Source organism: Perissodus microlepis, chromosome 17 (assembly GCF_051167445.1).
Source record: "Perissodus microlepis isolate ML-2025 ecotype Zambia chromosome 17, ASM5116744v1, whole genome shotgun sequence".
NCBI classification, from domain to species: domain Eukaryota; kingdom Metazoa; phylum Chordata; class Actinopteri; order Cichliformes; family Cichlidae; genus Perissodus; species Perissodus microlepis.
This window is the reverse complement of record NC_140477.1, coordinates 31,309,560-31,335,921: the sequence shown is the minus strand read 5'-3', so window position 1 is coordinate 31,335,921 and position 26,362 is coordinate 31,309,560. Positions and strand designations below refer to the sequence as shown.

The window sequence follows — 26,362 nt, the reverse complement described above, 5'->3', positions numbered from 1 at the left end:
GTAAAAACTCAGAGGCTCCATAGTATCAAAACTAGGATTTGTTTATATTATCTATAATTGCACCGAATTAAACTATTTCATCCATTTACTTAACTAACCAGTCTGTATCTTTTGTCCTGTCTAAGGAAACAGAATAATACAACAAAGACAAATGTGTCTAAAAACCAAAATGTTTTATATGTTAACGACAATGAAGATTTTTGAATTTGGAGACGAGTTCACAGACTAGCACAGACCTCCCCCCCAGTTAATACATTGCCATCACTGTGAACTTGTGCTCAAGTGTGTGTACTTCTTGGGAAAAAGCAGCAGATTTTCTCAGCCTTATTGCTTGGATTTTGGTAATCCTCTCCAACATGTGTGGTCTGCTCTTCATGCGAAAGGGGCAGCGTGGAGTATAAACAACAATCAAGCAGACTGAGCGGAGTGCCGTGTGTCTGACGTTTAATGGTTCGTTTCTACCTGATAGCCTTCATCCCCCGACTCTCCACGCTCTCCTCGTTCCCCTGGAGGCCCCTGCGTAGACAATGAATGCACACACATGAATGTGCATACTGCATATACGTACATGACTGTCTTTTACCTGCACAGCTTCAGGTGAGCTGGGCACCTACTCAGACTCACTCCCCACATATCAAACACATGAATCTCTCTGAACGTGATTACAGGGTACAATAAAGTAGAGGCTGGCATTGTATTGCTTATACTATACACTGCAATTCTGTGCCAACTTGAAAATTCAATACTACTGACGTGCAGACAGCCAATACCTCCAACAGTTCATGCAGTGTAGCCTCTGTCAGTAGTCACATCTATTGCAGGGGAAATGCATCTTAGAGAACACAACTGTTATATGACTGCATGACTCCGGGGTTTCCAAAGCCGCTTTATGCTGATCCTCCTTTGATATTAGTCTAAGAATGAGTCACTGTGAAATATGCTGAATTCTTGTGGTGACTTAGGTATTAGGAAGAAAACTTTAGCTGCGCCCTGTGTGTGAGGTAGCTGTTTTGTCTCTAACTTCTCAGTCAGTAATTAAGACACAGAAGGTTGATAATCGCTTCATGCACATGACAGATTTAGGATAAGAAACTTTAACAATCATTTTTTATCAATGAGTGCATTTGGTGCTAAAATCAGGAGCAGATCAGGATTAACTTTTACATCCAGTCTCAATCTGGTATTTAAATTGCTTTGGATAAGCAGAGCAAGGAGAGTTCAGAATGGAGAGTTTAAAGGAAAGCAAGACCTACTGGTTCACCTAAGGGCCCTGGCAGTCCTGGGGTCCTGTTGTCCTCGCCTGGGTAACCCTGGGATGTAGCAAACGCAAACATACAATCATAGATGAATGGATGTAGATTGCAGGCAGATAATTTAGTACTTTAAAGAACTCTGAATAACCTAAGAAATCCAGTTAAGGACATAAGTCACAAATTCAGGTATCAAGTTACCTTTTCACCTTTGGGTCCTGGCGGGCCAACGGGCCCAGGCTTTCCAAGGTGCCCCTAAAAGAAAAAAAGAAAACCTGATTATTGTACGTAATGGGGCTGCCACACTTACGTTAGCTTTTAATCACAACTGTTTTTTAGGGATAAACAAAATTCCATATATTATGTCAGATTCAATCAAGTCTGAAGGACTCTAAAAGCACACATGCACACACAGATTCACAAAAAACATTAGCAACAAGCATTAGGCTCTATTTGTGTAGAATTTGTAAAGATATTTTCTGATATCTAGTGTTTTTGAGGATATCTCAGGCTACCGAGAAAAGCAAAGAAGGATGACTGATGTGTCAGTCATCCTTCTTTGTTCAATAACTGTGAGTAAAGTGTTCTGGCATGAAAATCTCAGGGCACTGTACTCATGGGGTTTTGTGCGTTTCTGAGCATGTGCACATATGGTTGTTAAGTTTTCGTGTGTGTGTGTGTGTGTGTTTATCCCACATGGTTTATACAATACACATTCATGTATACACGAGTGAAGACAAAAAGACTGTTTTCATGAAACCAGGTTTAGAAAAGAAAAACTTACTGGGTATCCTGGAAGTCCTGGTTGCCCGTCTATCCCCATGACTCCAGGCTGACCCTGGAAACAATGCAGAAAATGCGAAATAAGGCCTTGAATCAGTCATGGTGCTTCTGCTTTGCTTTTTAGGTCTTCTCCAGATAAATATATCTTTGGCAGGCTTATAAATCGTTGATCCACAGCTATATCAAAGTAGTCTCAGTGGTTCTACTGAAAGGGGAGCTGAAAAAATGTCTGGCATCCTCCTAGCTTGCCATCTCTCACATCTTCTTGTTTTGGTTTTAACAGTTTGCTTTGGTTTTAAAATTCTGAGTTCGATTGACTTCAGCAGTATAAAGAATTAATTATACACAAGATGTGTCTTTTTTCCCCTCTCTAGCCCATTATAGCTAAAGGTTCAGCTGATACAATTCCACAGATTCAATTAACAAACATCATAGACTGCAGGCCACACCTTCAATATAAACTGTGGCTTGCAGTCTTCAACACCTACAGTAGTAGAAGAAGAAATGGGAACTTACAGGTGTGCCTCGAGTTCCCCTGGCACCTTTCAGTCCTGGCTCGCCCGGCTGGCCGATGTCTCCCCGAGCCCCAATCTCCCCAGCAAGACCAGGAGGACCCCTCTCTCCCTGTAAAAGATTGTAAATATAATTAAAAGACATAAAAAATATTATTATTAATAAATCTTGCTGTTTTTGTTTTATTGTAAGCAGGTTACTTTAAAAATAAACTATAAGACTAGATGCCTCAGTGGCTCTCTGTGTTAAATGTGCCCTTTGTGTTAAATGGAACTTGGCTGGGAAACATATGGTGTTGATCAGGATATTTACTTTCTTTCCGTGCCGTCCTCTGTTTCCTGGGGGACCCACTTTTCCTTCTGGACCCTGTAAAGTGATTGCCAGTAAATTATATTGCTTAAAATACGTTTTAAATTACTTAATGGTGTATCCCAGAACAGAACTGGATTCTGTCTCACTTTATTGCCCGATGTTCAGATTAAACACTAACCAGCAGATACTGATACACTAGATACACTCTGAATCTGCGTCCTTCCCTCCAGATAACAATGACCTTCTTGCTCCTTGTCACCCATGGCTAGACTTGGATCTGTATCTCCAAACACCAAGAACCTAAGATCTGCAGCTATCAGACCATGCTACACATCCAAAATCTCTGACAAGGTAAATTTATTAACCCAGTAGCAAAACGTTTTTATTGAAGAGCAGAGTGACCCCTACTGGGAATCAAAGGCATTATTTACAGAAATGTGTCTCTAGATTTCCCTCATTTACATGAAGTTTGCTGTATTATCTGAAAGTTAAACTTTTGGACCAATATTAACTTACACGGAAGCCCTGTTTCCCAGGCTCTCCGGATGGCCCCAGGGGTCCAGGATCCCCTTCTGTCCCTTTCTCCCCTGGCTCCCCAAAAGGCCCACGCTCTCCAGGTTCACCCTGGCAATTTGACATAGAAAGAGGAAAACAGGCACACAAGAAAAGAGTAAAAGTAAAGACAATTCAGCAACAATAGAATAAGCTTTTATTATATTACCACTAGAAAGATGGAAGATTTGGGGCAAACTAACATGACTTTCACCCCCTTCCGTAGATTTTAATATCATACTCAAATCCAGCATGAAATTAAGTGGATATACTAAGTAATGCAATGAGATTCAATGTACCACTGGGATGACCTTATTTTGGAATCCTGAGCTAATCTGCGGATGTTCTAACATTTTGATTTACTGTCATAGGGTCAGTCCTGCTAAAATAAATCTTTTGGCTCCCTGGTTCATTTGATCAGAAATAATCAAGAACACACAAGTCAACGAACCTTGGCTCCATCTTTTCCCTGAGGTCCGTCTTCACCAGGGGGACCGGGAGGACCCTTAAAACATAAAAAGAGTTTTAAATAAATCTGCTGTAAAAAGTTAGAAATCAGCAGTTCCTATTACATCTCAACTCAAGTGCCAAGAAAACTACAATGCATCTATGAATTTTTACTTCAGTTTTAATTGGAGCCGTTTATGAAATAGACATTGATTCTTAGTAACAGGTATGCTGCTTCTGGAAATCCTCGGCAAGTTTAAATAATACTCTGCACAACTTCATATCACTTGGTAACACAAGATTGTTTAATAATTTGTGTAACCTGTGGTTACGTGTGATAAAAACGCTCCCAGCCCAACCTAATCCAACCTACTGCATGCATGCATCCTCAAATATACTTGCACATCACTTCAATGTGATGAGAACTAGAGTGGGTATTTACTTAGTCTTGTATTTATAATGTGTTTGTTTAAAACAAAAATACATTAAGAGATAATTATTTTTGCGTAACCAAAAGGCAAAAATCATGCAGCACTCTCTAAAATGGAAATAGATTCATGAAAAATTCAAATTATGTTGAAATCCTCAATATAATCATTTAAACTATAAAACCTAGACCTCATAGAACATCTGCACTGGTAAGATCTCCATGGAAACTGCCACATGTCACATATGATCCAGGTTTTTGTTTTCCATCCAAGTATTTGATAATCGGATAACTTTCATTGATTTTTGAAAATTCCATCCATTCACATAATGCAATTAAACAATGGGATCACACCAGATCCAATACCAGTGAGTTTTTAGGTCACACATATGTACCTAGTTTTAAAGCAAAGACTGTATTTGAAAGCTGGATGAAGCCATCAACTGAGGGCTGTTGCACTTTGAATGGAAGCAAGTCAATTACAATGTAACCGCTAAAACACATCCAGCTTTATAGTCTATTTTACTGTAAATGGGACAATAATTTAGAAAAATGAACATAGTGTGGAATAAAATAAGATATAAAACTAGTGACTGTGACCATAAACTCAATGGTTTGCTGAAGTCATTAAGTTATGTAAGGAGTGGTGTTGATTTTTGTTTTTTGGGGGGCTTCTTTCCCCTAATAGTCTATTCTACATTACCTAGATTTTTCACATCAAAGGGGTTTCCAAAAGGATTGCAGATTTAGCTCGCTTCCTCTCAGACATTTTACATAATCAAAATAGTTTTATGTACATATGAGGAACTTAAAATACATGAAATGATGAAAGGAAGGTAGAGACTGGGGCATAAAGTGCGTGCATGTTTGACAGAAGCCGCTTGGCCCCTCTGCTGCTGACAGCTTATATTCAGTACTCATGGGCTGCATTGTGCCTTTCTTTGCAATAAGCCTTGACTTAATGAAACACTTATCTAACACACAATGTTTTTGAATGGATCTTGCACAGTTAAGCCCTGTCATGTTAAAAAATCTGCCCACGGACAGCCAGCCATTCAAAGCTCTGTCTAATTCTGTGGACAACACAGGAAGATGAAACTAAAGCAGTCTGTTCCATCTACATATATATATAGTTTATACATCACACAAACACTTTTGTGTTTCTACTTTCTTCTGGCAAGCGGATAAAACATCTCTGTCAGAATGAGGGGGGTGAGTAAATATACAACTGGGTTAGGGTTACCCGAACACAGGGAAGGAAGGGATTAGCAAACTGCAGTCACTCACTCTCATTCCCTCCTGCCCCTGCTCCCCTTCAGCTCCTGGAGGCCCAACATCACCCTACAGGAAGACAAAACACAACAAGAAGCTGGCTGGAGGTCAGAACACACTTACATATTTGCATCACCCGCTGTTTCACTTTCAATGAGCGTGCCCATTGATTTGCACATTGGTGGAGCAGGAAGAAGGCAAAGGTTCAAGAATTATAACAAGACAGTACAAACCTTTGCCCCTGGCTCTCCAATGGCACCTGGTTCTCCCTCTAAACCTGGTAAACCCTACAATGATGGGAAAGAGAACCATAGGCAATATTTCATTTGTATACATTTGGATAGGATTGTCAAATAATACTCTTAATCAATAAAGCATCATGAGCATTTAATGTAAAGTACTTCAGGTCCTTGTTCTCCATCAGGTCCAGCCTCTCCAGGAGGTCCTCTGGGTCCCTGAAAGAAAAAAAAACACCATGGCTAAAGCACACAAACACAATGATTCAGGAATCTCATTAACTTCTACATCAGGAACTTAAAACAAAATAGAACAAAATAGATATAATACAAAACTCTAGCATGTAATGCCCCAACATTTAATTATGCGTCTAGTCTAGAAAAAGAACTGAGATGAGATTGAATGAGTCTGGAATAAAAAGACTGAAGACCAGCCAAACACACAAGATGAGACCTATAACATAAACCGAGCCTCTAGCATTACAGAAAGCTCTCACCCTTATAAATATCTGTATCTGATTGTTTGACATTCCTTCTGCCCCTGTGGGGACTGAAGGAGTTCCAGGGAAATTAAGAATTTGAAGACTAAGCCAAAAAGGGAGGCACAAGGTGGGGAGCATTCAGGTGTGGGGAAAGCAGAAGAGGGAAGAAAACAAAGAATATCAAATATATTCTCCCTCCCCCGAAATGATTCTCTTTCTGCTAAGATCAGAGCTTCTCGTGTGATTTAAACCGTAACAGCTTCTCCCTCGCGAAACCCGTGCGAGCATCTACGGGCGAGCGCGTTCTCCCCGCTGTCATTACATGTTCTGCTGAAGGTGTTTTTCACAGCATGCGGTTTGTTTGCAGTTTCCTGTAACAACCACATCAAGCGCATACTTACTGGTTCACCTTGGGCTCCCCTCTCCCCGGTGCTGCCTGGAATACCTGGTTTTCCCTGGAAACATAATCATGAGCTCAGTGGTGATTCACTCAAGCATCCTGTGTAGTTAACAGAAGTCATGCACGGTTTCTCGTCATTACCAACACCACCATCATTATCACCACAATTTCCAGTGTGGCCACACACACGCGATGACTGAGTTTAATATTTCAAGGTTGCCTGACAGCTACAGACACAACACAGAAACTCCAGGATGAGATTCTGTTTGTCGTAGTCCAAACATTGTATAGCCAAGACACTCCAATTATGTGACCAATGGCATTTGTTTTTATGCCTGTGAGCTAAATTTGCAACATCAGAAGTTTTGTGGCTCATGAAGCAGAGCAGGTCATCTGCTAATTTAAAGGTTGGTGGTTTAATCCTTGGCTACTCCAGTCTATGTGCGAAAGTATTCTTGGGCAAGATACTGAACCCTGAGTTACTTCTCGTGCACTTATCGAAGAAAGTATTTAGACACAAAAAAAAGTGCGTATGTGATGAGACATGAGGTATAAAGTGCTTTATACAAACAAGTCAATTTACTATTTAATTCAATAAGGTTAAGTCCTTTGGATATTAATTTAGAGCAGCATAGCTGGTTAAAGTCCAATAGTCCCAGTCAAAAGGACATTCAACCGCTAAAAATCATTTACTGGCATTCCTGAATGGAAACATAACTGTAATTTGGCATCTTAATCCAGAAATAATAACATCATTTACCATTTACTATTATTTTGATTAAAGAGCTTGTGCACAATGGTGGTTTAACCACTACAGAAACATAAAAAATGATTTTGTTAATTCCCAGTGCTGTTAATTTAGGGCTTCTGTAGCATACCTCTTACGCTGAGTGTGGTAGCAATTATTATTCAAATTTTGCTTCTGTCTACTGAAAAGGTTAGACACAAGGGAAAAATATGTTTTCAAACTGTACACGAGGTGAGTGAAATGAACTAAGGGGAGAAGTACAAAAAACACAAAAGCCAATGACAATTTTTAAAGTTCACTTACTGTTTAAAAACAAGAGCCAGTTAGAGTAATGGGCTAAAAAAAGAGCGTGGACCACAAAAAGATTTATGAACAGCAGTCACAACCACTGTCAGCTGCTTTAACTTAACAGAACTGCCTTCGACTGTGAGCTTCATGGGACATGACATCACAGATAGCATTGTTTTCTCGCTATGACTCAATTGGTTCTTTTTTCTCTTTTTTTTGCACAGAGAAAATAGGAATTAGAATGAGTTACAAGTTTTGAGAGATATTTTATTGGACACAAGATGGCGCTAAGACGTCAGAGTTGGAAAAATGGAAACAATGCTGCATCTTTGGCAGCAGCAAGGAAAGGTAGAGAAAGTTCCTTTAAAAGAGTGCAGTAGCAGCAACAGTGGGACAAACGCTACTGTCAGCAGAAACTCCTCGCTGTGAGGTGAGGATGTAAGCTGTGTTTGGAAAGCACACAGGTTGAAACAAATCCCAAGTTTGTGCTTGATGTCCCGTCCAAAGGATGGCACGAATGTACTGAACGAGTGTTTCACTGTACCGATGGCTGACTGAGAGAGAGAACGCAGGCCCAGACGCGTCTTTGTAGGTGTTTGTCTGATGAGAATGATTACCAACAATCCCAAAGCGTCAAATGTTCAGCCAATACATGATTTGTGGGCAAGTAAAGAAGCTCATTTGTCAGTGGTAAATGAAGACGAGCCAAACAACAGCACGGAAAGAAATGAAGGTGATAAACAGTATATATATCTATATCTATCTACATATACACACATACATACATATTAGAGAGAGAGAGTAGCGAGCTAGACAGATAGATATGACTGCTGTGAAGATCATCACCATAATTAACCAGCCCACATGGAGCCATTTTTGATTGTGCCTCTGATCTCTGCTGTTTATATGCTTTTGCCATCTGTTGATCAGTTATTGCAGCCTTTCGCAATGCATCAAAACTGCAATTCATCATTTGATCAATAATTAATTGTAAAGACCAAAAAAGGGAAGAAAAAAAAAACCAACCTAGGGTTTGCTGGCAGGAGGCTCCTAAAATCTGCCAAAAGTCTGACTGTGGCGTGACCTGCTGCATCTATTTGTTCAAATATCCCACTGAGCATTTACTGTGGTCACAGCTCTTTGATCAAAAAGACTGAAGTATAATTGTAAAAACTTGTTAATTTTCTCATGTTTTTTTACACTCTCCCGATACACTAAAACTCAAAAAGCCAGTATCTGTGATGCCGTCATTTAAAAGTATTTAAATGACACAACATCAAGAGTCGGAGGGTTTGAGCCGTGGTTGCTCCACTCTGCATGTTTAAGTATCCTTGGTGAGATACTGAAGCCTGAGTTGCCCTCCATGCTTTCACTGGAGTGTGAACGTGTGAATGTTAGATATAGCAAGCACTCAGACATAGAAAAAAGTGCTGGAATGAATGGGTGACTGAGCAATGTTATACAAAGCACTTTGAGTGATGAAACAGAGTAGAAAGGTGCATTCCATTTCTCTTAATAAACCCTTATCTAATCTGCAACCACGAACTGGATAAACAGTTAAGAAAATGGATGGCTGTGATTAAATGAAATGAAACAGGTCTGGATGAATGTCTTATTTGGACTTTGAACACTGTAAACGGGCTTAAAGTAGTGAAGATTTACTCCTTATTTCTTAAATATAAAAGAAGGAAATTGTGTTAGCAACTGAGACATAATAATTTTAGTACCGTGCAACGTGCGAAACCTTGCACCCATGCCAGACGAGCAGCAAGGAGCACATCATCACATGCTGATGATGAGTGTGTGTTGTTAGTGCAAATAAAAAGATTCTTCATGATAGCTTTAAAGTAGTATTCTACACTGTTGCTTCTCAAAGAAAATCTAAAGCTTTAAGAGACAAAAGGAAAGAAATATTACTCACAGGCTTCCCAGGAGGGCCTCTCTCTCCTGGATTTCCAGCCTTGCCCTTCAAGACGAGAAATATACATATGAATGATTAACGTGTATTGAAATACGTTAGGTTAACTCAAATCAAACCCATTACCATGTCTGATGGTGATACAGTTCCAGCTACTACCGCACAGCAGAAAGAGGGAGCAGGCATGTTTGACATTGACGGCTCAAACATCGAGTTTTAGGGAATTTCTCTCAGATGAAGACAAAAATGTGAGTGTTTTACAGGAGGAATAAATAAATGTGTTGTTCATTTATCTTCAACTGCTTGATGGTTTCGGCGCAAAACAGCCCAAATGTTTACTTTCATCCTGCTACTCCTCAGCTTATTGAGATCAGGTTTCTTTTATTACAGACCGCCAGCAGCACAGGCGAATTACATTTGCGTCTAATCCGTCACAGGGGCAACTAGACCAAAGCCTCCCTCTGAAGATAAAAACTGCTTAAAGTCTGATGGAGCTTGTGCACCAGGCAAACCGTTGTTGTTCTTGATGCTGTTTGAAATCAGACGCACTCGTGACCTTTCCATGAAGTGAATGTACATCTTCAAAAAGGGGGGCGTGCTTGTTGGCTTGTCCGATGAAGCTGGATGACACATATTTTATGACTTTCTTTTATTATTCTTGGCTTCAGACAGATGAAGCTACATGTAAATGTACTCAAAAGCCTTCAAGTATATATAAAACACACAGCATTCCCTGTTTCTTTCTTATACACATGTGAAAACACGTTGACCTAAAGACTACTTACTATGAAGCTTGGCTCTCCTTTAGGTCCGATCTCCCCCTTTTCACCCTGAAAAACATACCACCATTTGGAACGAGATTTAGGATAAAGCCTCAGCTAACACACAGGAATTAGTGTCAATTTCCGACTATATTTATACCATGATGTTACCTTGATGCCCTCAGGACCCAGTTCTCCCGGTGGGCCATCTGGACCTCGGGGTCCCTGTGCAAAAACAAGACGAGCCACACCACTGAACATCACTCAACAAAGAAAGAACAGTACGTTGAGCATCTAAGCTCTCACATGCCAACTATGGGTAATGAAACAGCACCACCAGCAAAGTAATTAGTCTGTATTGTTTGTCTGTTTGGGGAGGTGTTCCAGCCTGATGTAGCAGCCTCCCACCCCCACAGACATCCAGGGGTTTCACAGCATTGTAGCGCCACCATACAGAAACAACGATCTATAACACCGACACCCTCAGCCCCCTCTTTTTTTTTGCTCCTGTCCATGCTTTTAGACCTTTCAGCTTATCTCTCCATTGAGTCTTCCTTTTATATCTCTTCCTTTGAGGACAAATCTGCTGCTATTTTGCTTGAGCCTCTCGTGTCACTCTGCTCTTTTATCTTCCTTGTAGAATTTATCGTTATATTCTTTTTCCTTTAGTTCACCTCTCCAGCCTCAGTCTTGATTTAAACACCATTGAGTCATTTACTTTTGCCTAATCTTTCATGTTATAATGGATACTATGTTCCTTTATCTGTTTAATCTGGTAATAGGCTGGGAACAAAACTTTTCTTAGTGGCACGGACACTAACTGAAGGCAGGTGACATACATTCACCCCCCCCTGCAGTGTGGCACTGAGGTCATGGAGCAGTAAAATTATGACAACAGAGTTGCCATAAGGTTTGCTGTCATTTTAAAGGTCAGCTTGGTCAGCTTGGCTGTCTGTCTCACAACTAACCAGATGTTGACTGAGATTCATATTTTTTCATGTTTTTTTTGGTGGGAAAATAGGCAAAGCAGTTATTTAGTTGTTTCAATAACAGCTGTTTTTTAATAATTCACTTTAGTCAGTTTTCTTTGGCCTACAATAAATCACATGCATTTACAATGACTGATGTATTTGACCTCAACAAAGACAGAACTGACACGTGTGGATTATGTTAAACAACTCAAGTGGCAAGTGTCGTATGTCTTTCTGGGCAAAATATGCAGAAGGGAGAAAACATTCTGAGAATTAAAGAAGACGATCTCAGATGAGAACTAAAGTAATGTGGTAGTAACTTATTACAATAATTTTTTCTCCTAATAGGACACATTCAACTAGAAAGCTGCTGTTTGGTGCAGAAGCTACTGTAAGTGGATGTAAACTATCAATTTAAAGAGGCGATTTTTGCAAAAATAAAAGTTTGAAAAGTCCAAAATGAGCTTCTGCTTGCTTACGTTAGCCCAGTATTTTACAAGAAAGCATCAAACTTTTAACTACCTTGCTAGTAAAAGAAATTTGGAAAAGCTGCTTATGTGTTAACAATTAAACGATTCTTCGGGGACTTTTCTAAATGTCAAGATACAAAACAAAAGAGTTTGTTTCCAATCAAATAAAAAAATCCAATCTTTTTTTTTGAGGGCAAACAGATTTCTGCTAATACCACAGGACTGCAGTAACCTTATTAAAAGATAACAGGAGATGCCGTGGCATGTATATCTGCCAAGTTGGTTCAGGATTTGAAATTTGCTTCCTCCTTAATTTCTGCTGCTGCAGAATTTAAATTCTTAGAAAATCACAAGCACAGAAACCAGAAACTGTTCTTGTGCCACTTCTTGTGCCACCTGTAGGTGTTGTTCTTCTCTCTGCCACATGATGTCCCACCAGCATTAAATTACCTCACTGGTTTGACCTTACAATGATGTCTTCTAACACTAGATTCATGGTGCTCGTGAAACAGTTGTAATTGCACCTATAAAGAAGCTTGGGCCATGTGGAACGACATCCACATGTCTTTTAATTGCTTCAAGCTCTGGTTTATAGGAAAGAAGACGTGATGTGAAACAGACAAACCAAAGGTCTGATGAGGGAAGTTTTTTTAAGGGACTGATGCAGCTTGTGCCCAAATGTTACAGTCTCCTCTTACCCTTCTACCCTTTGGCCCAGCAATGCCTGGACTACCCCTCGGTCCCGGTGGACCCTGTCAGAAAAAAAACAGTGTGGATATAGAAGTGAAATTAGTGAGAACATAGACCAGGAAATTATGAGAAGAAGGGAAAAAATAAGAATAAAGTTTGAAGGTTTTCATAATATTTGGTGGAGTTATGGTTATAATATTTAGATAACATAACTATGCATCTTCTAACCACATCATCACTAATGCTGTGAACCTACGGCATGCTGCACAAACACCTCGGTGGAAATGATCATCAGCTAGTTAGACGCACTGTTTACTGCTCTACGCTAAATTGTGAGAATGGGGGAAACTGACGTATCAAACAGCCCTCATAAACTTTGGGTGTTTACAAAGACGAGCGTGATCCTTCAGCACAGTTTAAGGGCCCAAGAAAATCTTGCAATTTACAGACATCCAGCCGAGACACTCGGTACAGAAGATGAGATTCATTAATACACAGGGAGCAAAAAGTACTCAGCAAAGGAAATTGATGACAAAAAATACACATATAGGGAGGTATGCATGAGGTTAAAATCCTGCATGTTTTCGTTGCTCTACTTACAGGTGCACCTTGCATGCCGATGTCCCCTGGGCTCCCTGGCAACCCTGGATAACCCTGACACCAAAAAGAAAGGGGAAAACATGTCACTCTTTATTGATATCGCCTACAAAATCATTTTAAAAAAGTAAAAGCGGTTAACACGACATAAAATATCCAGGCTTATCTGCACTATGCTTTGGGATCAGCGGCTAATCTGGGGCAGTGGTGAACAGAACTGTGTTTCATATTATGTTGTCTTAGAATGGGCTCCAGGCTGTTCGGTGTTGTGGTTCTCACCCACATTTTACAGTATTTTCCTATAATTATCTATGAGGGAATAACACCCAAAAGTCAAAGAAAGTCACTAAAGACTAGAACACTTTCCAGAAAATGCTAATCCTGCAAATTGTCTTTGAACAGAAACAGAATTTCTGGATATGATCATTGTAATCTGTGATGATTACACAGCTCAAGCCTCTAAACTCAACCTCTACTCGTTAATGTGGCTACATTACACCACCAACTGGTTCACACAAATCACTGCAATCCCTCTCGTAGCTCACAAACATCTCTCTCCTTCTTAGCCAAATGTGCACGCTAGCCTTTTGACTGCCACCAGATTAGTTAGGTCAGGCCTAAAGCCACAGACATGGAGTCAATCCAAGGCCCCTGGACAGTGAGGGATGTAGGCCAGCTTCTCTTGAAGATTCATGCAGCATTACAGCACATATAAAAAACACTGCTGCACTGGACACTGTTTTTACTCAGTCTCAGTAACCCACAATCAATGGGCACTATGTTCACTCAGCTTATACACAGCTAGGTTAGGCTTTGGCTCTGTTTAGTGTTACAATGAGGTACAAACTGTGAATGACTGTTAGTGGTCTGCTACACTGGTCAGATTCTCCATGCCTGTGGTAGCTCTAACTAACCCTTCAGTACATTCGATAATATTACCTATCTAGAGATTAGATAGGTGTCTAAAAGATCTAAAAGATTCTCGTATTCTCCAAGAATACAGTACCTGCACGTTTATTTGCAGCAATACTCTATATTGTGCTGCTGTCAGTATATTACTGCAGATTTACAGTGAAAGGTTTCACTATGCAAACACCTTCAACAACAACACAGTGGAAAGATCTATTTTGCAAACATTTGTACCTTCAGAAGTTGCAACACTGAGTAATCTGGAACTCGGGTCTCTAGAGGGTCTGCCTTCATTTCCAGGAACTAAAACATGTAACATCTGCCAAAGCTTACAGCCAGCATCGCTTAGTGGTTCGAATTTAACTCATCATCTTTAGCCATTAGTTTACTGTTTTAGTCTATTAACGCCGTAGCATAACTGATAACTTGGAAACCCTTTTACCCTAGGTTTGTGAGCTGTCAGACAAGAAACAGAGCTACAGAATATCCTGAGTGACTGCACTTACCCTGGGCCCCTTCTCTCCGGCTGGACCTGTTGGACCTGGTGGTCCCCGGTCACCCTGGAAGAAAAGAAAGAGTTGATCATTAAACCATGACCTAAAACCTCAACATACATTCACATACATTTCTACTTAATAAAAGCCACATAGCAAGTGGAGAGGAGCTTCTTTAAGTGTAGAAGGTAAATGTGACAGTGGTGTACAAATAGCAGATACTATATAAATGTCTTTGGCCCTCTGCACAGTATAATAAAAGCCAAAGGTAAGCCCAGCTGATCAGTAAAGCTTCCAAGAGCTTCTTTTTAACCTCTGTAACACTTGTTATTCCACCTTGTCTCACAAAGGGATCAGACTATTCGTATGGAACTGTTTTGGAAATACTTAGGGCAGTATTAAACAAATCTTATCCATATATCTATAATGTGAAAAGAATTTTTAGGCTGTCAGGGTACGGCTGGTGCTGACAGCTTGAACCAGGAGGAGGATTTTTGTGTAAGAGGAGTAGGAGGACAAGCAAGAATCTGACAAGCAGATGGCTTCCCACCACAAGAACATGTTCTGACAAACGGGCCTTCTGGATAGGAAGGAAAAGGGGCTGCCGGTTGAGATAGAGGGAGGGAACAATGACTGTACAGAGATTAAAAAGGTGTGTAATGCTGTGCACGTTTACTCGGCATAAGCTGAGGTGGAAAAAGAACTTTTAAAAAAGCACTGTGTCAGAAACAATTACATTTTGAGAGTTTCTAACATCCGTAGACAAGCAAATTTGTCTAAAGAGTATTGTAATCAAATGTTCCCTTCCATTATAGCTTGACGTTCAGCAGAGTGCAGGAGGGTTTAAAGGAAATAGTGGTGATGTGGATTTGACAATACTGTTATGGATGAGGATGTGAGAGTGTTGAGTGTTTATACAAGCACGTGTTCTGGGGCTCGTGGGCCTCAAGCCATGGCCTAATTATATAGGTCTGCCACTGACAGGCAGGCAGCTCATGCTGTCTGACAGCCTAATGACAGAGAAACACACACCTTACCTTTTCACCAGGAACCCCTATCACCCCAGCTATCCCAATCAGGCCTGCTGGACCCTGGAGAGGAGAGGGATAGCGTTAAACAGAAACACATCACGAGAGGTTATATCTGCGCAAAAACCCAATCTTCATTCATCTAAGGTTTACTTCCCGACTAGTCATGACACCTGGAATGTGAGAGGTCATAGATTACAATCTAATGCTTACATAAGCAAAAATGTAGGCGCTGCAAAGATGAAGAGAAACCTGAAGGGGTGAAGATCATTTTTACTAGCGCTACTTCAAGCAACGCAAAATCACATCTCGACTTTCACGAGTTTTTCCTAGAAATAGTGCTTAACTAAAAACACTGAGAGAAACAAAGGAAAAGTAAACACATCAATATGTGCCAGTAACCATGCTATAACAATATTAATTCTAAATCCACTGCACAACCCATGTGGTATTGATACTGGGCCGTTATTCAACAAAGCCAGAACAAATGGCTGCAACCTTGTTGTGACTGCTGAAACTAAACTGTTGTCTGGCAAAAAAGAAAAAAAAAAAGTAACAAATAACAAATTTTTTAATCGCACAATTGCAGTGGCTCACGTACTACGTTCACACTGCACTCAGCATCAAGAAAAGCTATTTTGCGAACGACTCCTTGTGGGGGAACCACCAGAAAATGTAAGTATGGAAGTTATCAGAAGAGCTTAACCATTTCCAGTTTAGTCATGCTGGGACGGGAGAGTGGGGGGTGGGGGTGCTATAGTTTGAAGCGGTGCCAGCTGCTTCACTGGATAATCTGGAGTAAAATGGCAAAATGTCTCAGTGGCTGATTTGACATTCTGGCAGAAAAGCGCAGTTAAAAAAAAAAAAAAAAAAGTTTGTCCTTGTGTTTCTAAATATGCAAGTATGTAAAGTGAGAATAAACAGGAAGGAACGATGTGAGATGTGCAATTATCACAAATCAGACTGAAGCCTCAGGATTAAGAGTGCATGCATTGCAACACCAGATTTCTGTGTAATAATTCAAACGATTGCCCGACAGCAGAACACGCCGGCCAACCACTAAAGCCATTGTGGTCAGTCTGCTGCTGTGGCTGTTGTGTGGGCCGGTGTTGGTTCCCATGACTGACACAGTTAACACACTGACACAGACTCTTTGGGAGTGCTGTTCTTACTTTCACCGTACAGACACATATATGTATGCCTCTATATGTAGAGGAAGAGAGAGTCCGAGGCTGAGACCAAAGTGGCAGACAAGAAACAGACCACAATGACAGACACTATTTTGTAAATGTTTTTTTTTCCATTTGTCTGGGCCTAACAGGCTGACAGCCTGAAAGTGTGTATTATGACCTTGGGGTGGGGGCTGGGGGCTTTAAATTGACCTCAAATCTCTTAATTGGGACGTGAAGCAGGATATTGTGGTGCCCTGTATCACTTAACAGAAAGACGTGGCTTTAAAAGTTTTTCCATGTGAGGCCTTGACAGGAGAGCTTTAACGGTAATGTTTTTAAGGCCATTTGGTCTCTGAGCCACAGCATTAATAAGACCTTACAGTCAAGGAGGAAATACAGCCAAAGTTAGATTTTAATAAGAAATTCTTTTTAATAAGGATCTTTAAATGAATGTGAGTACACTCTGAGTCAGTGACACACACACGCGCGCACACGCACACACACACACACACACACTCGCACACACGCACAAAACATAGGTGAAGTTAGTTGTGAAGTGGAGACTGAGATGAAAACAGAACAATCAGCAGATAACCTCAAATCAGCCAAACTATGATCTTAAAAACTCAAAATTAAACTGAGAACAGTTTATGGGAGGCCTTAGAGCATAGATGTCAAATTCATTTTACATGATGGGCCGCATGCAGCCCAATTTAATGTTAGGCGGCCCAGACTCCTTTTTGACAGTGTAAAATAGTCTAACTGCACATGTAATCCTTGAGCTAGCTCAATATTTGGGCTTAAATTGTAAGAAATGAATGTGTAAAGTTACAGAAAAAGTTCTGGCAGCTTTTTTTATTTAATTTATAGAAAATGTTCTATTTTATTGATTTATTTTACTTTGGATAGACTGTAATAAAAAAAAAAAATAAATAAACCCCCGCATTTCTGCAGTAGATACTAAAAAAAACAGGAACTGTCATTTTGTCTGTTACTTCATTACTGTACTATGAATTACTGTGGAGGAGGTCTTTATCAATAGGACAGGCTGTAAAATTTATGAAAATACATTTAAAAGCCTTCCTTCCCATTTTCCAAAGACATCCATCCAGTGGGCCGGATTGGAGTGTTTGCCAGGCCAATTCTGGCTCCCGGGCCTTATGTTTGACACCACTGCCTTAGGGTGATATAGATGCACTCAGTGAAGACAGGTTGACTGAAACCCCTTTGGATCGACTCAGGGCTTGGAAGTTTTCTTTTTTTTAAGCATCTTAGATATCTAATTTATCTGGAAAGTGATGTAATGGCATTCATTAGACCCTCCATATGTTTTAGAGGGGTTTTTTTTCCACTCTGCATAGCCCCATGGTTCCTGTTTGGCTTCAAAGGCTCTTCTACTCAGTAACTGCTCTCATATGTGCAGTGCTGCAACAAAGTCCAGCAGTCCCACTTGGTTGCCTCGACTATGCACAGAATGCAAATATTAGCATTAAGGGGCCTCCAGGAAAGACCAGCATACTTTGAATGGTCAGAACAGTTGCGTGCGTACGAGAATCTTACAATTATGTCCCGGCATTTCTCTACAGTATCTGTGTCAAGTATAAAACCCAAAGACAGATGTACGAAAGTGTGATTTTTGCAGTTAGTTGATTTCTTTACAACCAGTCCTGACACAGATGTTTTTGGGTAATCGATAAACAGTCCAACATTTCTGTGTTAACAATTTCTCTGTAAGTATGATTCATGCAAAACAGCATGTCAAAAAGGCTTTTACAGGCTTTGAGCCATAAAAAAATGGACAACACAAATGAGATCACTTCCACAGAGGATATCTGTTCTACTGAGAAGTTCCACCAATTCTGATTTAAAAACAGTACGGTATTTGGATCGCAAGAAGAGAGATCCAAAATTTCTTAGCCTCAAAAGTAGGTCAGTAAAATAGTGATGCATGAGAATGTGTTCCTGTAACCACTTCCACAGTTGCCACAGAGAACAGTTAATTTACTGGAAGCACTTCATCAGTATAAATCTAATAAAAGCTATACCACAGCCCTGCACTCGCTATAAAGGGATCCAATGGAAAACTACTAATCCACAGCACACCGTATGCTAGCTAATGCCATTAGAGGTGTGAAAGGAACTTACTTGTGGTCCAACTTTTCCAATATTTCCAATGTCCCCTTTCTCTCCCTGCAAGCAGTAAACATCAGAGAATGTGCTGGTTAGCTTCCTGTAGTTAAACAGATCACTGATTTGGTTCTCACAGGATATTACAAGTACAAAAAAGATCACACACATAGACCATGGGACTACATCTTACTCTGGTTTGCCATCATCTATGATGATGTTTTTTTTGGAAAAAAAAACCCTCCAGAATAAACTGCAGCTCTCTCATAATTAAGGGCATGTTTACAGCATTATAAGTCTAGGCAATAAGCACCTCGCAAGGGGAGGAAAGCATGAGACCAATAAAATCTTGATGTACATAATACTAAACTTATTATACCACATTACAGCCAATAAAAAATAAAAGAGTAGGGAAAAAGTCTACAGTTGACTATATCGCAATGTAACGCCATTTTTACAACACTATTACGATTTTTCAGTGAGATGATGATGTCATGACTTCACATAACTTGTAAGGCATATACAAATCTAAATTTGAAATTGCCACAAACATATGCACTTACGTATACGGTGATTAAGTGATGGGACCTCACCTGTAAACCCTCGGAGCCAGGTTCACCGATGTGGCCTTTCCTTCCAGGTCTCCCCTAAAGGTCGACAGACACATACACGTGAACGTAAGTATAAATGCTGATCGAATGATGGCAAAGCTTATTTCATTCCATCCAGTCGGAGGCGATTCATCCTTATGAATCGTTTCATTCAAACCACCTACGAAAGGCTTAGCATGAGTTACGTGTGCGGCTGAGTGCAAATTCAGTGTATGAATTTGGGAGTTCTTACAGTAGGGCCTGGCCCGCCGGGTGGGCCGAGTGGTCCTTCTTCGCCCTGCAGAAACAAAGTTTGTTCAATCAAAAAGTTTCCAAAGGCATGTTTCTGAAAAGCTGTAAATAAAATGTGTTACACTGATTTGAAAATTGTATAAAGTATTTATTTCTCTTCAAAAACAGATGTTAGAACTTATATTTTTATTATATTACATAATACCAGGAAGTTTAGCACACTGATGTATCACTTCTTCTTTTAACAAAATTTAGAAAGCATGTGCAAGGATAACAATTGGGGAGTTTTTTCCATTCTTAGTGGTAAATGATTTCAGCTCCATGATGGTTCAGGGCTTCTTTTTATTAATTATTAACATTATTATTATTATCATGATTAATGACTAATAGTCATTTTTAAGCATAGGTTCAATCAAAAGTGAGCCATCAAACCTTTAAAAAGTGGAAAACCCATATTAATGATCAAACGTCCCTGTGCAGTGATTACCACTGTAGCATTGTGCCAGCAACTCTGGGGTCATCTTGTAGCACCGTGTTACTCCTACCCATGTTTTTTTGTTGCATGCAACATTTCCCCTCTGAGCATCCATTATCGCTAACAGATGAAGGCAATTCTGTCTGAATTGGTGATGTCGGCACATTCCCTTGTCTACAGTACAGGAACTCCACAGGGGGCTGTGCTTACTCAATTCCTGTTTACTCTGTACACTTCAGACTTTCAGCAAAACTCCCGGTCATACCACCTACAGAAAATCTGATGATTCTGCAGTTGTCTGATGTCAGCAGGAGAACCACCGCTCACTAGATTTCTTTTCTTTTTTTCTTACAAACCATAGTGTGTAAAATCCCAGCAGTTTCCGAAATACTTAGACCAGTTCATCTGGCCTTAAACCACTCTTCTCCCTCATTCTGATGCTCAGTTTGAGCTTCAGTGGTTTTTTGTTTTTACTGTGCCTACATTTCTAAAAGCATTGTGTGGCATGCTAATTAGACATTTACTTCAATGAGAGGCTGAACAGGTGTACCTAATAAAGTGTCCATCTTAGTTTCTTACAAGGTCTTGCAAACTGGATATGAAAATGTTTAAATTTTACTCAAATAAAGAGAAAAAAATAATATATCTTGTTATTTCTCAACATCATTGTTTTGGGTAACAACCTTTGTCTGCGTACTCTGCCGTGTGTGACAGAAGAATACATTAGCCAACTCTACACCGTTGTGCATGGAGGCCAGATCAGTATTCCAACATTAAGCACAATAGAAAACTGTGTGTTGCTCTACACTTTCCAGTGGATTCTGTTTCTTTTTACAGGGCTGGAAAAAATTTCAGCCTTGTTTTCATAAGCACCTGTTGGTGAATCATGACTTCACCTGGTGGAACATGCCCTGAGAGATATGGCAGGGGGAAAAAAATCTGAGATCTGAGCTATACCTGTGAAATATGAATAGATGTTAAATGAGAGGGAGTGTGTTAATTCATCTTGCCTGATCAAATGGAAATTCCTCAGTGAGCTATAGTTTCCACTTCTGTTCTCTGAGTGAATCGAGAACCTGGAAAGATAAGTTAGGTGTCAAATTGTCTCACCTGTATTCCTTTAGGCCCTGGCGGACCCTGGGGTCCTCTCTCACCCTGCAAACCCTGAAACGCAGGTGAATGTATGACTGGATGAAATTAATGAATGAGTGGATGGATCGAGAGAGTGGAAAAAGAGATGCCGTTGTACCTTTGGACCAGGTGGTCCGTTTGGGCCCGGCGCTCCAATGTCCCCAGGAAACCCCTTGCAAATTCAGGAGAGAAAGAATATTGTTATAGAACATTATTATTAAGCCAAATGTTTTGATTCCTCTGCATTAACCTGTATAAGACAGAACTGTATAAAAATAATGATGGATTGCTGCTGAGCTAATGTTCTCCCTCAGGCAAGCCTGCCATGACACAATCACTCATCTCAAAAAATGTGCTTGCGAGCTGCGGCCTTTGTGACCTTTGATGACGTAGCACTTCTGGGCAGCTTGACTTTGACATTGTCGATGTGTTTCACATACTGTGCAGTATTAACAAACACTTTAACAGAAGGTGAGATATTCTGCATAACACCTAAAGACAGAGTGCTGGCAGACCATGACGGAGCAGGAAAAATTCAAGGACATATTAACATTGTGGAAATGTAATAGTTTTGACTTAGAAACGCTTGTGGCTAGCAAGATAATGTGCTACATTCAGTTCAGTGCTATGTTGTTGCTAGTGGGAGAGCTAGCATAGCATAGAGAAGATTTTCCAAGTACGTATTCAGGAGTTTTTAATTTAACCACAAACTGTAGTCAGATGAGTTGATGCCTGCGAAAAGCTCCCAACAACAATCCCACGCTGTTGCTCTTTCTCTCTAGTAAAACGCTTGTTTTTAGGCTTTTAATGGAACTACTACTAATACATTTATCAAGAAAAACCCCAAAAACAACGTTTTAAGCAAAGCAAGTCGATTACTGACTTAAAAAAATTAAAGAATGTAAAATAATTACTTGTCTCTTCCATGACAAAAAAAACAATTCAGTCTCTATTTGTCAGAGCATCTATAGCTAATTTTAATAATTCAAATCAACATCAAATTACAATTTTTAGCAATTACAGGGATTATGAATGACAAAGGTAATGTTTTCTGAGTATGAATAAATAAACTGAGCCCAAAAAGGGAACAAAAGAATGACAAAACATCCACGAACATGCAAATACATGTACCTAATATGAGTGACTTTGCCCACACAGACACACTCAGCAGTATAAGACTCTGTGAAGTCATCAGTTTCTGTTTTAAGATTTATATTAAGCTGTTCATTATATTCTAAATTGGTAGATAATTTGGTGTGAAAGCAAACGGAATAACAACCATAACAATCGAATCTAAGGTGAGCCAGAATTTGCAGTACATGCACCGTGAATGAAAATACTTATTTTACAGCCACATGGGTTCAGCTTAAATCCTATATCTGCTACTTTGTCCCCCTACGCTGTCTTTGTCTTTGCATTATCATAATTGATCATTGACTTGGAGCAGCCATAAAAGAAGCACTCTCTTGGCAACGTGTCCATTGCATTACACACTCTATTAGGAAAGTAGCTGTACCTCAATCTGTCTTTACTTTAGTCAGCATACTCCACTGAGCCAAAATACAGCAAAAAAGAAATGCTGTCAGATACTACAGTCAATATTTTAAGAAGACAAAAGCTGAAACATTTTACTCTGACCTTCTCATACTTTATACTGGACTGCTGAATACTGGCCTCAGTGAAGACCATGTTTTTAACAGTAGCTGCCTCTGACTCTCCTTTATTTCATGCAAGCGCAACAAATATTAATAATAATAATTTATTTGTACAATAATTTTCAAAACCCAGAGTTACTAAGTGTGTCACAGTTTGAATAAAAGCTAACCATAAGTATACATGTTCCAACATACAGATACATAAATGGGAAAATATGAATGGAAAGCTAACCTGTAAAAATAAGAAGTCAGTCGCTCTGATATAAGCAAGAGCCAGTCAATGTAGAGCTTTATATGTTAATAATTTGATGTTAAGGTGGATTCTGAATTTCACTTGGACCCAGCAAACGGAAGCAATAATAGCTGTGATTGGTGAGCGTCAGCTAGCTTTTGTTAGCAGCCTTGCTGCTATGTTCTGCACCATCTGGAGAGGAGCTATGGAGGACTGAGAGATGCAAGTGACTGACAGTAATAGGTGGGAGAAAATTAAAGTGTATATTAAAAGCTCCAGATAAAAGAATGAATTACAGTAAGTTTGATTTTTGCAACATTTCTTAAATGAAAGAAACATGACTGGATGAGTTCTGGAAAACTCAGACGTCGTTCAAAGATGATGCCAAGGTTCTCTGCAGATTTCTGACGTTGCTGACTGATCTCCTTAGAGAAACTGTCAGGGCCAAACACAAGAACCTGTTTTACCAGGATTGAGATGAACGAAATTTGAATACATCCACTTAGAAATGGCAGAGAAGCATTCACTGAGACGGGAGATGCATTTACAGAAATGTATAACTGTGTGCCATCTGTATAGCAATGGTAAGAGATTCCTTTGAAACTATTAAGTACCATGTATAAAGAAAACAAAATTGGTTCAAGATTAAGTGCTGGGGGACTCCACATATGAGGAAATATATTTGTTAATATGCATTCGTAAGTATCTGTCAGAAAATTGTGATGAAAAAATGCACAACCATGTATGCCTTACCTCTGGTCCTGGAGGCCCAGGTGATCCAGGCACACCCATTTCTCCAATTTTACCCTGACGAAAAGAGAAGAAAGACATGAACAATTTGCTCCTCTTGTGTTGTGCGGATATAATCCCGAAATAAGTCACTGACACCACTTTGATGATGTATGCAAATGTTAGATCACCAAGGGGATCCTATAGAGAGTCTAAAGCACTCAGATCATGATTCTGCTTGCTATAACTGTCAGACAGGACAGGGTATAAAAAAAAGAAAGATCAGAAATAAGTAAAAAATTAGCCAATAAAGACTAATAATGTTACCTCATATTTGCTAATCTGCGGTTGACAAAATATTTTCCAAGCAGTTTCTGTCACTCCATCTTAAATGTTTGTTTCTTTGCTTTGATTCACTACAGATAGCCGTTTAACTTGTGCAACTTTCCTGCCATTATGTTAACACACTAATATTACAGACAGCTGGGCACCAGTCTGGGTTTGGTGTGGAATAATCGCTCTAAGCGCTTCAGTAACAGTTCTTAGTAAGTCATAGATGCACCAGTTTGCTGAAACCACAACTTATCTCTGATTGGCTGGCGAAAGACAAGAGCAGAAAAAAACCCACCTGAAACCAAAGATTGAGCCACAGGGATTACGTTTACACATGCTAGCCTCTTTATTTAGCACTGGCTGTGTTTAATATAATTATCCAGCACTGTAACAGTATACATATGACAGGAAATAGCAAAAACCCTTTAATCATGTAGACTGCTAACTACATGTTAGCTTTTTGTTTTTTCTTTCCTCTTTACACTGGGCTAACAATGTCATTATTCTCATTACGTGACTTGTTTAGATATCATCCTGCAGGGAATTTGTAATGTTTTAACTTAAAAGAGATTAATTTGCTCTAATGGTTGCTTGTGCTGATAAGCAAACCCAGAGCTGTTTAAAGACATTAATTTCACATTTATCTCCTATCACTGAATTTTTCCACCCAGAAAATCTAAGATAAAAGGTAATGTTTTCTGAGTATGACTAAATAAACTGAATCCAAAAAGCATGGCAAAACATCCACGAACATGCAAATACATGTTCCAAGCATGAGTAACTTTGCCCACTCAGACACACTCACACAGACATACCGGTGGCCCTGGTTTCCCTCTGGGCCCAGGAAGACCAGGTGCACCAGCAGCACCCTGAAAGACAAACACACACCATTTTTGAGTTGATTTCACAAAGTCTGTGGTTGACTTTTCTTGTTTTTTAATCAATCAATGTACCGTAATGGAGCAAACACAGGTAGAACCTATTGGTAATAGCAGATACACACATTGCATGGTCACATGGCGTGCTATGCTTTTGTAAGGATGCTTACCTTATCCCCCTGGTACCCCATCTCTCCTGGCTCGCCCCTTTGTCCGGTTTCACCCTAGATTTCATAGTATCAAACAGAGATATAACACAACACTGCAATGCCGCAATGATCTGAAGAAACCACAAACAAAAAAACGGCACACACTATACAGAGGCTGTTTAATGCACCAGCACTATCAAAATTCAGTTTGATAGGTTGAGTTCAATGACGTGAAAGCAAATGAAGAGTCTGTAAAGAACCACTGGAGCAATATCAGCGTTTAATATGAAAAAATGATTAAACACTAATACATAGGACTGAGTTTGCTGGATGTGTTAGCAAAATGTCACAAGGATCTCATATAGTACGTCCAAGTCACACATTACACACAGATGCACTGCAATAATATAAATATTTAGATCACCTTATCACCTTTCAATCCAGGCAGGCCGGCTCGTCCTGTTGGGCCCTGTCGCAGAGGGAGCGGAACAAAGGGAAGGAAAAGTTTAACATTCAATCACTTAGGATTCTCCTAAGATGTAAAAAAAATGGTAGAAGCAAATATCAGGCCCACCTGAGGTCCCACCATACCAGGCAGTCCTCGTGGTCCCTCGGGCCCTGGGTCTCCCTGCGAAGAGAAGGACACAGTGGAATTTATGTATCACAAATATGTATCACAAATACACACACGTAGTACTTGTAATATGAGTCCATTGTTGTTGTCTGATAGTGAATGCCATTTTTGCACAAAATATTTCTGATCCATTGTTGACATTGTTTTGACATGCAGCACATTCCTGTTTGCCACAACCCTATGAGAAACATAAGCAGTGTTGGCAGAGTATCCAGTTGTTTTGCAGCGGTTTGGGTTGCCAGACCCCAACAGTCAATCCACTCTAATTGACAGAGGTGAGGGGAGACTGGCCAGAAAGTGTGGCTGGACCAAACAGCAGACAGGCTGCTCAGGTAGCTTTCACCCTGTCTGCAGTAATAGTCAGAAGCACTGATGTGATGACAACAATTTGTATATGCCCAAGTATGTGTGAGAGCATACATGCTATACTATTCCCACAGACACAGCAGTTACAAGT

The 26,362-nt window shown here is 39.9% G+C and overlaps 1 protein-coding gene across 1 annotated transcript in view; it reads right to left on the bottom strand.

Annotated features, from left to right (window-relative positions):
• col24a1 (collagen type XXIV alpha 1) overlaps positions 1-26,362 on the bottom strand; it is an 84,358-nt gene that overhangs the window by 15,508 nt on the left and 42,488 nt on the right. The window contains exons 15-43 of the mRNA XM_084909589.1: positions 25,846-25,899; positions 25,696-25,740; positions 25,293-25,346; positions 25,060-25,113; positions 23,936-23,989; positions 21,414-21,467; positions 21,275-21,328; positions 19,691-19,735; positions 19,441-19,494; positions 18,866-18,910; positions 15,558-15,611; positions 14,533-14,586; positions 13,121-13,174; positions 12,529-12,582; positions 10,561-10,614; positions 10,414-10,458; positions 9,632-9,676; positions 6,676-6,729; positions 5,958-6,011; positions 5,790-5,843; positions 5,572-5,625; positions 3,862-3,915; positions 3,375-3,482; positions 2,859-2,912; positions 2,550-2,657; positions 2,035-2,088; positions 1,452-1,505; positions 1,254-1,310; positions 463-516 (exon numbers count right to left, since the gene is read on the bottom strand). Coding sequence (XP_084765715.1) covers positions 463-516; positions 1,254-1,310; positions 1,452-1,505; positions 2,035-2,088; positions 2,550-2,657; positions 2,859-2,912; positions 3,375-3,482; positions 3,862-3,915; positions 5,572-5,625; positions 5,790-5,843; positions 5,958-6,011; positions 6,676-6,729; positions 9,632-9,676; positions 10,414-10,458; positions 10,561-10,614; positions 12,529-12,582; positions 13,121-13,174; positions 14,533-14,586; positions 15,558-15,611; positions 18,866-18,910; positions 19,441-19,494; positions 19,691-19,735; positions 21,275-21,328; positions 21,414-21,467; positions 23,936-23,989; positions 25,060-25,113; positions 25,293-25,346; positions 25,696-25,740; positions 25,846-25,899 — 1,632 coding nt within the window. The remainder of the gene's footprint in view (positions 1-462; positions 517-1,253; positions 1,311-1,451; positions 1,506-2,034; positions 2,089-2,549; positions 2,658-2,858; positions 2,913-3,374; positions 3,483-3,861; positions 3,916-5,571; positions 5,626-5,789; positions 5,844-5,957; positions 6,012-6,675; positions 6,730-9,631; positions 9,677-10,413; positions 10,459-10,560; positions 10,615-12,528; positions 12,583-13,120; positions 13,175-14,532; positions 14,587-15,557; positions 15,612-18,865; positions 18,911-19,440; positions 19,495-19,690; positions 19,736-21,274; positions 21,329-21,413; positions 21,468-23,935; positions 23,990-25,059; positions 25,114-25,292; positions 25,347-25,695; positions 25,741-25,845; positions 25,900-26,362) is intronic.